The 14,566-nt window shown below is 34.2% G+C and overlaps 1 protein-coding gene across 2 annotated transcripts; it reads right to left on the bottom strand.

Moving 5' to 3' along the window:
* Positions 1-6,055: 6,055 nt before the first annotated feature.
* Positions 6,056-9,499, bottom strand: LOC117635559 (cyclic dof factor 2-like). 2 transcript variants are annotated; one of them, XM_034369862.1, is made up of 2 exons: positions 9,023-9,499; positions 6,056-7,743 (listed from the first exon to the last, which is right to left on the bottom strand). In XM_034369862.1, exons 1-2 carry the CDS (start codon positions 9,197-9,199, stop codon positions 6,409-6,411), a joined length of 1,512 nt encoding a protein of 503 aa, XP_034225753.1. In that variant the 5' UTR covers positions 9,200-9,499; the 3' UTR covers positions 6,056-6,408. The 2 variants fall into 2 exon arrangements, with proteins under 2 accessions (XP_034225753.1, XP_034225754.1); XM_034369863.1 differs by lacking the exon at positions 9,023-9,499 and adding an exon at positions 8,397-8,497.
* Between the last annotated feature and the right edge of the window lie 5,067 nt (positions 9,500-14,566).

Genomic DNA, 14,566 nt, shown 5'->3' with positions numbered 1-14,566 from the left:
TATATACTTCAAGATCATATACCCCAAAAATCACAAAAAACAAACATTCAGAGATCTAGTAACGGGACAAAACTTTTCGATAGTTATAAATGAAAAATCACGATTTAACGGTTATTTTAACTCCGATTTTGATGATTTTTTTACAGCTACACTCCTTGACCCTATATGAATACAATGACTGAATTTGATCTTCAATTTAAAACATTTGCACTAGTGGATACCACAAAATCTTATGTTATATTTAACGAAAGTATAAATAAACTCTTAATTGTTAGTGAATATATTGTTTTGATGGCATATGCATTCTACGAAACTAGTTTCAACGATCCAACCGTCAAACTTGTTTTTTTATACTTCGAGATCATATACGCCAAAAATCGGAAAAAATAAACATTCATAGATCAAGTAACGGGACAAAACTCTTCGACGGTTATAAATGAAAAATCATGATTTAACGGTTATTTTAACTCCGATTTTGATGATTTTTTTACAGCTACACTCCTTGACCCTATATGAATACAATGACTGAATTTGATCTTCAATTTAAAATATTTACACTAGTGGATACCACAAAATCTTATGTTATATTTAACGAAAATATAAATAAACTCTTAATTGTTAGTGAATATATTGTTTTGATGGCATACACATTCTACGAAACTAGTTTCAACGATCCAACCGTCAAACTTGTTTGTTTATACTTCGAGATCATATACGCCAAAAATCGGAAAAAATAAACATTCATTGATCAAGTAACGGGACAAAACTTTTCGATGGTTATAAATGAAAAATCAAGATTTAATGGTTATTTTAACTCCGATTTTGATGATTTTTTTACAGCTACACTCCTTGACCCTATATGAATACAATGACTGAATTTGATCTTCAATTTAAAATATTTACACTAGTGGATACCACAAAATCTTATGTTATATTTAACGAAAGTATAAATAAACTCTTAATTGTTAGTGAATATATTGTTTTGATGGCATATGCATTCAAAAAAACTAGTTTCAACGATCCAACCATCAAACTTGTTTGTTTATACTTCGAGATCATATAGCCAGAAATCGGAAAAAATAAACATTCAGAGATCAAGTAAGGGGATAAAACTTTTCGACGGTTATAATGAAAAATCAAGATTTAACGGTTATTTTAACTCCGATTTTGATGATTTTTTACTGCTACACTCCTTGACCCGATATGAATACAATGAAATAATTCGATCGTCAATTTAAAATATATATTTTCTAACAAAAACCCAATCCGAACAACAAGAATATATTTTTCTAATAAAAATCCGATCCGATCTAAAATAATAAATTTAAAGTTACTTAATAAATATATATACCGTTTAATTTCTTAAGTGTTATGCATACAAAATAAAAAACAAAAATAAATTGGTTTAGGTGACAAAATGTTTGGATTACGTCATGGAAAAATTTTTAAAAAATATTTTTTTTATTTTATTTATTTTTATAAGGACTTTGCGCGACGAAGTTTACTTTGGCGCGACGAATTATTTTTCGTCGCGCAAAATTTGGTCGCGCAAGACTTTGCGCGACGATGTATTGTCGTCGCGCAAAAGTTTGTCGCGCGAAGTGACTTTGGGCGACGAATTATTTTTCGTCGCGCAAAATTTGGTCGCGCAAGACTTTGAGCGACGATGTATTGTCGTCGCGCAAAAGTTTGTCGCGCGAAGTGACTTTGGGCGACGAATTATTTTTCGTCGCGCAAAATTTGGTCGCGCAAGATTTTGAGCGACGATGTATTGTCGTCGCGCAAAAGTTTGTCGCGCAAAGTGACTTTGCACGACAAATAGTTTTTCGTCGCGCAAAATTTGGTCGCGCAAGGGGTTTTTTTTACTAGTGTCTCTTCATTCTTTTACAAACTATCATTCATCTTTTTCCATTTAAATTAATTTTTAGGTTGTTTTTAAAACAAGACAAAGACTTTTAAAAAATCATATCCCAAAATATTTGTATCTTCTAAAATGTATTTTAATAGGATATAAATAATAGTTTAATTAAATTAACTAATAAATTTACATAATATACTAAAAACTATTAAAATATTAAATTTCGCCCTTTGTTGCTCAAGATGGTTAAAATATAGCTTGACACCATTCCTTATAAAATTATTTATTAGAGGATTAAATGTAGAACGGGACTAAATATAGCCCTCCGCACCTGAAGATGGCCTTACAGGCATCAGGGCTCGTACTGGACTAACTTCTCCATGGGCTTATGCCTAGCAGAAGGCCTTGCAAGGCTTTCGTGGGAGGTTTGGGCTCAATCTCAGCTGCCTGCCCTGAATTGGGGCAAAGGAAGCGAACTCTACCAGCTTTGGGGCAGTAATCTAAGGGATCTAAACTGCCTTCATTAAATGCTTGAATAGATGCTCCTCATCTTCTCCTACAAATGCAATTTGGATTGCTGCATTTCCTTTTTCGTACATGTGTCGCTTTGTCATTGGCGTCCAATTATTTGCTCCCACGGTTCTGTAAAGCTTATAAAATGATTACATTGTTACCAAATTTTCCTACGAATCGTAAAAAAGAAATTCAAGAAAGGAAGGTGACATATGGTTCCAATGCGACTAATTTCAATTATAGAAGGTGGAGGTTTTTAACAAAAAAACATTAGTAAGATTAGACCAAAAGTTGACTACAAACTAACACGAAGAAACATGTGTGTTTGACTAAAAAAATTAACAAAAAATATGTAAAATTTTAGAATAAGAATTAGACAAAGACAAAGATTTAAAATGTTAGTCAAATGGAAAGTAGTTTCGTTTACCTTTTTACATTTGAACCTGTTGAAAGTTAAATAAAATTCCTCATTGACCTTTTGACCATTAATGATCTCGAAAATTAACTTTTTTTTTTTTGTGAGCGTGTCACTGTTAGCAATTAGAACTCTAACAAATTTGAATGACTTTATTATATACTTGCGCCCCAAGTAATTGACTTTAAACAAACGATTATGATTTTGGGTGAGGAAATCTCTCAAGAGAGTTCTTTTCTATGCCTCAGGTAGGTGAGGACTTCACAATTTATCTAGATAAAAATGGTAAGTAAAGCAAAATACACGAATCTATGAAAGATATAACAAACTAATCCAAGCAAAACTGCTTGAAATACAAAGCATAAAATGAATTGCTAACTCTGAATAGGCCTCAGAGTTTTAGACTTTTACTTTTACTTAAAAATACAGTCGCAACGATGATTTAAGATCGGGTTGGATTGGGTCTCTTTTGGTTGGACTGGATGTTTTTGCACTGGAATTCCACGTCAGCACCTTCAACTAATAGAGATTAGCTGGAAATCGATACCATTATTGAGATTGGCAAAGTTATAAAAAGCTGAGCCATGTGGAGGCTGGAAAAGTGAGTAGAATTGCAGGTTGGTACTTGTTCTGGCTTATTTTGAATGATTTGGTAGCTTTCTAGACAATTTTAAGACATTAAGATATCTTTGTAAATTTTGTTGAGGTTTTCATATGACGAAATACTTGACTTCTGCTTGCTTTTATCTAATTTGCTGAACCAAATTTGTAAGAGAAATTAATTTCCTTTGAGTTTTGATTAGAATACATTGTCTAAATTGCAAAAGAATTCTTGTTTTCCCTTTTACTATTTGAGCTTTTCCTTGAGCTGGATTGCTTCCTGAAAGAGATTGCTTGCTTACTTTTGGTTGTTGCCAGATCATATGATCTTTGGTCAGTTTTGAACTGATTGTTTATATTGAGTTTTTGTTTGATTGGTTGGTTGGTTGGGTGTCCTTGTTCCAGTCCAGGCACTCTTGTATTTATTGGAGAAAGTGTGATGATGAATAGTCCTAGATATTTTCGATTTTGGACTAATCCATCATCAATGCACAAGTAGTAAAAGATTGTCAGCCAGTTGCTTTGATGATTTTTGAGCTAAAGTTCCTAAAAGTCCAAAAGTAAAAGTAAAAATATGATCTAAAGTTCAAAAATCTTAGAATCCAAACTATAAGTTTCAGCCACATGTGCATTAATAATTTTTTTCAATTATCGTTTTATTTTATTACCTTGAATAATATCATATTAATACAAATTTTTTTAAAAAAATTGAATATATGTACTCGAATATGAAGTTTCAGATATATGTTAATATATATCCAAAGTTCATAATTTTTATTGAGATTAATATTAATATGAACTTGCAATTCATACCTTGTCAAGAACCTGCAGTTTTGGCATGACATATATAACATACAATTGAACCTGAAGTTTAGAATCAAACTTTTTTTTTATATTAAAATTATATCTTTATCATGTTTTCCACAATGGGAACTGCAAGTCTTGATTTGCTTTCTGAGAATTGTAGAACTCCGAGTCCTTGTATAGATATTATATGGATTGAGAACTAAAAGACTTCGGATTTTTATTTAATTATATAAGAATAATTTAGGGACTTCGGATCCTTGCATAAAATAAAAATGAAACCAAAGAAAGAACTAAGTAAAAATAAAATACAATAAAAATTTAAATATTGCAATAGAATAAATTGTTGAAACTTTTAGTTCCAATTAAAAATGAATCAAAGAGCTTCAAGTCTTCATTTGCCTTTTAAGAATTGGGGAACTTTAAGTCCACAAATATTTATATTATAAGGATTGAAATCTAAGGATCTTCTAGCCCTTACATGATTGAATAAGAACTTAGGAACTTCTATTCCTCCATTAGTTATATAAGAATTGAAATTCTTGAGTATCTCACTTTACCACTTTAAGATTGGTGACATGAAATATCACGTTGATAATGATCTTTGCTCCTTAAAGAAAATCTTGAATTTCTGACAAATAACAAAATACAGTTGAAATCTTGTAAGTAGATAGACAGGATAGATATCTATAATAAAAATGATAATTTCTTTGTGAAATATGAAATTTTACATGCACTAGATATGTAAATGAAAATAAGAATAAAATACGTCTTATCTGTTTGGAATCTTGTTGTTCAGCTTCCTTTTGTTGATGCATTTCTTTCCATTTGTCAAGGCCTATGTAACAAGAGTTCTATACTTGCGATAAAAGGAAACTATTCTATTTCTAAGATAGAAAAACAAAACCTCAAGTGATTAGAGGCTCGTGTTGATAACGTGTTATATAACTAAGAGAATTTATAGAGAGAAATGAAGAGTAGAGGAAGACAATAGAAATTGTTCAATCAACTTGTATGTCTCATTTTGATAAGACCTCTTATTTATAAGCTTACAATGATAAGAAATTAAAAACTCATAAATTACAAGCCCATAACTATGGTATTTAGTGTATAGATGACATAGAATTTAGAAAGGGTGAATGCTAAGAGGTATGGTGGTCATCCACCAACTCATGCACCTACAACAATTTTTGGATTAAATCACCATTTGTGGTAACTTTTCTCTCAATTATCAAAATAATGTAAATTATTTAATTTAATCCACCTTTGTTAAATAGTATGGGCCATTCACCATTTTGGTAAACAAAGCCCAATACCTTTTAAAAAGTGAACTTAATGTTTATTTCAGGTTGAGGCGCAAATTTTGAGCCCAAACAAATTCTCTGATATTTAGTCTCTTTTTATAAGAAAAGCTAAGTAAACATTTTGATTTTGGAGACAATTTTAATTTCCAAATTTTTACCAAAAAGGTGTCTAAAGTGGTCATATTATCTATAAGCTGTAAAAAGTGGCGGAATGAACAGAAAGAATCTCAACGTTGGATCCCAAACATACTTATAAATACTATATTATAAGATTTTCAGTTTTAAACATGATTTTTTTTCTTCACAAATGTTCGGTGTTATATTGAATTTTGAATATATACATACCTAAAAATTGTAGTTAGATTTTTGGTAGGTACATTGATAGATATACCTATGTATACAAGACCAGCTGCAACCATTATCATCAGGTGTGAAAGTTGGTGTCAATTCCTATCCTGAGCGATTCGGTGACTGTTCTTCCATTGAATCACAATGACAGTTGCCCAATCATACGAATTAAATCTGCCCCAAAATGATTCTCTAAATTTCAAAATAAACAAATGAAGCAAACACTGTTTCCCACTTGATTTCTGTACATATAAAAGAGTGTTTGAATTGAACTGGAAGCCATGAGGCAGTGGCCATTAACAAGTATTCACTGTTGCTAACTATATATTTACAAATGAGCACTCAAAAGGATGTATTTAAACTTCTGTATTTTATCAAAACTCAAAATCCTAGATTATACCATGGTGAACGATTCAGTTCGAAGTGCAAAATGCACCGAGCCAAGAACAGTGAGAAAACCATCTGCCCTGAAAGCAAGAACCAGCAATATGGCTATGAGACAGCTCATGTCTTTCAAGCAAGAATACAAAGGAGACGCTTCATGTACTTTCTTGGAATTATGAGACTCAGAAAGAGCTGCTAGAATTGCTTCTATGATTGGGGATGAATATATGGCTCTTGCCTTCTGTCATAGATTTTGATGTTCTAAAAACTCGCGTTTTGAGGTCGCGCTTAATGCCTAAACTGGCCCATATAGGACTCTTCAAAGCCTCATCCGGGTCATCAACTCTCAAAGGTTTTGGAACCAAAACACGGTTTTCTGATTTCTCTTCATCCATAATATTTGAATCCCTCGAATGCTTGCCAAGGATCGGTGAGCCATTGCCTGAGCAGCAACTATTACTTGTAGAGGATGATGGAGATAAGCAACCATTAGATCCAGACAACGATAAATTTCCCATTCCAGCAGGGCATACGGGCAAAAGGCCCCAATACGGTGCTGGAACAGTTTGTAAGGGAATGCTTTGTGGGCAAGGGCCAGGAACGACCAGAACTGGTGTGGGGTACCACTGGACTTGATTAGGAGCCGTGCAATTTTGTACACAAATGGATTGAGAATGCTGTGGTGCTGCAGGAGAAGCTGCATTTCGCCAACCTGGATTCCAAGGGAAAACCAATGGAGCAACTGGGTAGTAATTCAAAGGAGGTGAGATATTAGGCTCACTACAAGACCCTTGTAACCCAATCCTATCCCTCTGCAAAATATTTTTGGATAATTCACTTCCCTGGTTACCACATACTGTCACGGAAGACACGCATGAGGGCTCGTCTCCACTTTCTCTGCCACTGACAGAACCTATCTCAACACAGGTCCTTGGATCCCTAAGATTAACCACAGTATCCATAGATTCACAAAGAGGTGCTTCATGGCCAAATTTTAGTACTGTTCCAGCTCTATCTGGAAGACCAAAAGTGCTTAAAGATTTTCTGCATGAGAGAAGTTGATGGTTAATGGAATCTGTGGTTTCTAACCTGGTTGATGGTACTCCATCAGAGGATACTATTATCTGATGGTATTGGGAAGCAAGATGCTTGTTCTTTCGTCGCCCAGCACCCACAGGAACACTTCTCATTGTTCCCCCAGCTGTCCAATATCTTTGGCAGTTTTTGCAGAAGTGCCTAGGTTGGTTGACATTGTAGTTATTGAAGTAACAAAACTTTGTGTCTAGGCTGTTGCATCGTGGACAAGGAAGGGCCTTGTCTGGCTTCTGAAAATCTTCCTCTTGCTCTAAAATTCTGTTCTCCGCTTGTTTTGAATTGGTTTTAGCATTTACTCTTGCCTCATTCACCTGCATCCGACTTTTTTCTTCCTTCTTGCAAATCGCTGAAGTCCCTGCCTGCACAGAATTTTCTGCACAAGGGCCATCAGCTTCTGCTTTTGTTAATTCACTGCAAGAATCCTGAAAAACAACCACCAATGCTTCATTTAGAACTCAATATTGGAGATAGAAATGACTGGATAACAGAAAATCAAATGGAAACAGATTTACGAGTCCTATTCATACACAGTGCACAATGTCTACAATGTCTATATATGCTTATTTAGAAACAAATGGAATTCTGTATATCACTATATCATGGAAGATAGAAATTGATATGTGGCAAAACAATCGTCACGTGGAATTTCCTTACAATTCTCTCTATGTTTACTTCTCCCTCAATCTAAATTTATATATCAGCAATTATTCGGGAGCATGCCTAATGACATGATTAAGTATAAAAGCGAAATCACTTTAGCACAACCAATCGCCAATTAATGACCAGTACTTTAACTAATATTAAAACTGATTTTCTAGTTCTTAAGTAATTAGAAGCTAAGAAATACATATAGAAATTTGATCTGCTGATCTGCTGATCTGCTTTAATAATGTAAATCATTCATAAGAAAAACACATATTTCTGTCATGATAAATCCATTAGTAAATTTGAAAAACACGCGCGTAAGAAAAGGAAAGCAATTAAGTACATGCCTGGTTTGAATATTTCAAACCAATAAGAAAAAAGGAAAAGAGAAATGGAGAAGAATGCCAAATTTCCTGGCAATAGTCAATACATTGTCCTCACAAGAGTCACATAATCAATATCTCCAACCAAGTAACTTCTTTTGGCCTGTTCCAAGCAAGCGGCTTATGATCTTTAATTCATCCCTTTCTTTTCAAATTTTTTGGGTACAATTTCGTACTCTTTATCTTTAATTAGAGTTCCTTTTCCTTAACAACCAAACAGAAAATGTACCATGAACCTAAATTTAGAAAGCTAAACAACATTAACCTACATTTAGAAAGCTTCCTCTATGAAGGAAAAAAAAAATAGAAAGAAAAAAAAAATTATCTTCCTTAGTAAGAAATTAATTAGCACCCAATGCATATGAATTGCTTATCTGGAAGGGCAGACATAGATTACTGTTTAGAAGAAAGCAGTAAGGTGATAATATAATCAACAAAAACCCATGAAGAAGGCAACCTTCCCATAACTAATTCTCACAAGAAGGAAATCGTAAAAACAGTCTTCTTTTTCTGCTACTGTAAAATCATAATTAAATTTCCAGCATTGAAATTGGAACAAAAAAAAAAATTGAAGTACACAATCCACTGGGAGCATAAGAACCTAAAATTCCTCACAAATATTCTCAATATTTAAAGACTAAATAAAAGAAGACCATAGAAACATCAAACATACCATGAATTGAGACTTGGGTGGAACCTGGGAATTCTTGCCAGTGATAGCTTCAATCTGAGTTTGAAGCAATGGAATGGTCCTCCCAAAGAGCTTGATGTCATTGCTATTTTCATTGCTTCTGCTCTCAGTCTCAGACATATCTCCGCAAAAACTGATTGCCTTTGCCTTGACATACATAAAAACCCAACTCCAAAACCCATCCAATACAAATAAAAAAGTAAGGTTTTGATTTATAAAAGACGTTTCAAAAGCCAGAACCCCTCCCAAGTAAAGTACCCTTTAGCTCAAAAAGCACCAAGAACGTGAAGCATCAAAGTACCAATTCTTTTTGTATTCTAAGTTTCTTTTCGTGTTCCTTTCAAACTTTTCATCACATTTTTTGAGTTTATTTTATTGAGCGGTCATTGGGGTTCATGGGGTGATGCCACCTGGAGTCCAAGTAAGAAACAAGGTGAATCCATGGCCAAGATTGACCAAAAAAATAAGCTATATGAAGGCACAAAATGGTAAAGTGTGTGTGTAGGGCCGTCTGAGGAAAACAGAAAAGAGAAAAGAGAAAACAGAAGAGAGAGGAAGAAAGGATGAAAGAGAAAAAAGCCATATAAAGGAAAAAAAGAGTAAAGTGTTTGCGTAGGGCAGCCTTCAACGTCTTTTGCAGGTTTCGTTCTTTTGATCGGCCTCTTTTGCCTTTCTTATTTGTCTGTGTGTTTGTCTGGCCCATGTCTTGCTCTTGATGTGTGGAAAGGCTTTTATAAAACATTGCATAGCTTAGTTCTCTCCAACCCAATTTCATTGGGCCTGGCTATTGTTGGATTTTTTGTTTAATTTGGCGCGGAGTCAAATGCTCCTATTAGTTTAGAGGATTTTGTTTCCAATAAGACTTTGAGGCGGTGAAGCGTAAACCTTTTAAGACTCGAATTATTTTACATGTTATTTAACGAGCGTAAACCTTTTAAGACTCGAATTATTTTACATGTTATTTAACGATAAAAATCAACCAAACAACACATAAATCATCAAGACACCCAAACTTAGATAGAAATCCAAACAAGTACAACAATAATACTACAAATATCTTCACAAGACAAACAAAAAGCAGTTCTAAGGCCTTTTGAAGTCTCAAACTTTTTTTAAGTGTCAGTTTATCCTAGATGGCATAAGCCATAGCGTAAGAACGTAAATCTTCATTAAAGTTGGACACCACAGCCAAATATATAGCATACGATAAATGGGCTAAACACAAAACAAAGGAAGGTCTTGTGAAGAAAAAATTAATTGCGTAGCTATGGGGAGATCCTCAACGCCATTCTCTAATGTAAACTTTTTAACACACTGCTCACATTAGCGTAAAAAGAAAAAAAAATTACAAATTTTATAGTCAAAATCATAACACGTGTATAAGATATATCACGTGATCATATTATTATAGTATTCTATAATTAGGATTTAGGGTTAGGGTATTTAGGGTATTCTATATACCATCTGAGGCTAATCCTCGAACAACTAGTTTAGGTGTAGCTATCAGAAACTCAAATGGTATATGTATTGGGGTTTCGACAAGCTATGTTTCTCCCTACAGACACTCTTACTTGCATAGTTGCATGTCGCACAATAGTAATAGTTTGGTTTGGTTTCTCCAGTAGTTTTAGCCCAACCTGAATCTAGTCGCGCGGCTTAATAATGATTAGTTCAATTTCAGATTGTGAAAGTGCTCCAACCGAACCATACCCTCTACTAATAAATCCAATAAAACAAAATAACTTGTTACTTTCAATTTCAGATTTTTTGTTGCCATTTCTCTGTCTTCCATCTAAAACTTTGACATCTGTCTCTAATCTAAAATTTTGACATCTGTCTCTAATATAAAATTTTGACATTTGCTTTTGTTGTGTTCCGAGGAGGGGGGAGAATGCCACTTCTCCTCCTCTCTCTCCCTCTCTCTTTTCCTCATCTTCTCACTTATTTTACCCCTTTCCCATATAGTGGATTTGGAAGTTTAATTGTGAGGAGGTTACTTATATCTAGATCTATTTGGATTTGCGATTTTGTTGGTTGGCATTTTAGTTGTAAGGTGATTGATTACAATCTCAGTAGTGTTCTCTGTCTCAAAGGAGGTGACGGCGGCTGTGGTGGCAGTGGCAACAACGGCAGTAGTGGCTCTGTTGGTTTTTGGTTGTTTGTTTGCAGTTTTTCTTATTTTGTAAAAATTACATCAACTCTTTATGAGTTGGGGGCTTTTTATAGCCTGTATATGGATTAACTTTATGTGATTACTATATTTTCATATTTGTATTACCCTTTTATGGGTATTTGTAATTGCCCTTGTGGCTGATGGTCTTTGTACCTAATTTATTAATACAATTATCATTTTTCTCTCCAAAAAAATAAATTTTTACAATCTAGTTCTGCCATTATATTCGTTAAATTTATGACATGACACAAATTAGCCACTTTTTATACTCTATTGAACTAAAAACAAATAAAATTAATTATATAATTACTTACAAATTTTAATTTCTTAATTAAAAAATAAGAAATAAATTTACAAAATAAAAGAAAGAAAAAAATAATAAAAGACCCATCACCCCTTTTCCCCACAACCCCCAGCCAACCACCAAGAGCCACCCAAGCCGCCCCAACCAACCCACCCACCCAGAACCCCACTCTCTCTCTCATTTGGGTCTAGATCCGTTGCACCGTCGTCGACCCCCGTCAACTCCCATAATCATTCTGGGGTGTCACCTAATTCCTCAACCCGCCTACTGATCAGACGATCAGTCTAACGACGTAACGGTATTATAACATTAATTTTTTTCATACCAATATGTCTGAGAAAAATAAAAAAAAAAACAAAAATATTTTTTAGACGGTGCCCTGTACACGTATACCCAATACTAAAAATAAAACAGGGGCCTGAGCCTTCTTCAAGCTCGTCCAGGAGTTCGTGGGTCATGGTGATTGTTTGCTCCTGTCCCCGGATAGTCTGTGCTTTCCATATCCATCCTCCCCTCAATAAAACCTTCTCCCTCTCCCACATCAAACAACCCCAAATCCCCTGCACCCTGCAAATTGTTAGAAACCTTATCAGAGTTCTGTAGTTGGTTTAGATTTCCCATCCAATTATTCAGAAATACATATATATATATTTAAGGAAATATAATTGTGGGACAAATTGCAATGAACTAATACATGCATGAATTTATGTATTAACGTATATGCATACATGTATTGGCAGAGAGAGAGAGGTGACAATGGATAATAGAGAGAGAGAGAGAGAGAGAGAGAGAGAGAGAGAGAGCTGAACCAGTGATTCTTGGACAGTCAAGTATTCATCGTCTGACCTGAGGCTCCCTACAAAACAGACAGAATTATTTGGAGGAAGAAAAAAAAAAAGACTAGAGAGAGTTGACTAGTGTTTAATCTTACTGGTTGTAGGAACTGCAGTGAAAGATAGAAGAAAGGAGAAAAGCAATGAGAGCAGAAGCAGAATTCTAAGACAAGGGTTTTGCAGCATATTGATGAAAAAGAGGAGGAAGGTCTGAGGGAATTCCTTGCAAGAGGAAGCTTGTAGCATGGTGGTTTATATAGAAAGAGCAGAATAATAATTGAGGGAATTAATTATGTTCTTATCCAATTTATTATATATTAATTAAACTTAAACTTTCGTCATATATATATTCATTATGTGTGCTGCAGTGGAGATTCTCTTACTCTTTATTGACGTCATTTTCATGTCATCAACAATATTTTGTGCAAGTATATACTTTTACAAGATTATGTATCTATATATCATATGAGTTTTAAAAGGGGGATAAGTGCAAGAAAACGCATGAGATAACGCCTCTTGAAACATAACCCACGTGATTTTATTAAATTAAGACAATTGAGTTTTAGATGGTTATTGATGGAAATAAAGGACTGGATCACGAGGGTGGTTATAAAAGATAAATTGTACATCCCAAATGGACTATAAGTGAAGATCCGTGAACTAAAAAGGGAGTGATCATGTTTATTTATATTTCAATACATGCATACAAGTATGAGCAATTCTACACGCACATAAAAAAAAACCCCCAAATGTCAACATTCAAATACGCACGGGATTGCTCAACTGCCAGAGAGGCACAACTAATTAACAAATAATTGTCAACATTCAAGTATTCATGGAATTGCTCAACTCCGTCCTCTATTATTGTTTGTATAAAAAATAAAATAAAAATTAACTAATATGATTTTGCCCAATAAAAAGGATTTTTACTTGCATATCTGAGGTCACATGTTCGAATTCATCACGACATCATAGTTGTGTGTGTATGTGAGAAATCATCCTCTCTTCTAGTTTAGACTATCGCTTATACTAAAATAAAATACATTTTGAATGGCTTAATTACAACCAACCCATTTAAAGATTTGCACAATTAATATAAACATTAAAATGAGAGTTCTTCTATTTAAACCACGCACTTCTCTTTGTTTTTTATTTTTCTCCAGGAAAAGAGAAAATATTATTATAACTAAACGCTTACCTTGGCATCAACTGCCAAAGTATCAAACAATCATTCTGGAGGAACAAAATCCCAATGATGGTGTTTCCCTCTTTTCAGCCAAGGCGGCCGACGGAATGAACTTTTGGTCCTTCTTCTTTTTTGAGTGCGGGGCGTGCCACCACCAAGTCCCGAATTTGGGCTTTGAATGGAATGTGAGTAGATGAATGTATTGCATCCGAGATCTTACTTTAATCAAACGATTGTTCGGCGTAGCAAGGAACCTCCTTACAACCTGGATTCTTTCACTACATCGGGGTCAAGGCTTTATGTGAGCGACCAAATGATGTGGAGTGGGTGGAGATGAAGATTGAAGGTGAAATGTAATGAAACGAAGAATAAGTGCGTAAAGTAAAAGTGCTTAAACTTAAATATAATTTAAAGACAAATGCGTAAAGTAAAGTGCGAAAGATAAATAACGTAAATACGAGAGTTAAAGTGAAATAAAATAAATCAAAGCGATAAATAAAGCAAGAACAAAATGAAAGCGATAAGAATGATAAAGTAAAATGATAACTTGAAATAAAACTTAATTGAAGTGCGATAACAATGAAAAGTAAATCAATTGAAATAAACTTGAATTTAAATGACAACAAAATATAAATTGAACGAGAATTTAAATTTATACTAAGAAAAGGAAGAACTCGCTACATTAGGTGCATGAAAAGTAAAATCCTAAGCCTAGGAAAAGAAAAGTACGAGACGAAAATTAGGTTTGTCTGTCTGATGTTGTGTGTCTTCTCCCTTCATCTGATGAGGTTTATATAGAGGCATCCGTCAGCCCATGGGTTGGCCATTAAATGGCCAAAGGTCAGCTTCATTCAAAATCTTTCCTTGTGAAACTTCAAATCTGTGGGATCACAATGATGGAGACCTTCTGAATGCTTGATTATCTCTTCTTTTGGAATACTCCGGATTGTCGTCAATCTCCTTGATTTCCTTCCTTATGAAGCCTCCATCACATACATGCAATCCTCCGAAAATCTTAGGTTCTCATATG

This window comes from Prunus dulcis, chromosome 7, assembly GCF_902201215.1.
Source record: "Prunus dulcis chromosome 7, ALMONDv2, whole genome shotgun sequence".
Taxonomy (NCBI): Eukaryota; Viridiplantae; Streptophyta; class Magnoliopsida; order Rosales; family Rosaceae; genus Prunus; species Prunus dulcis.
This window is presented reverse-complemented; position numbering and strand designations above follow the sequence as displayed.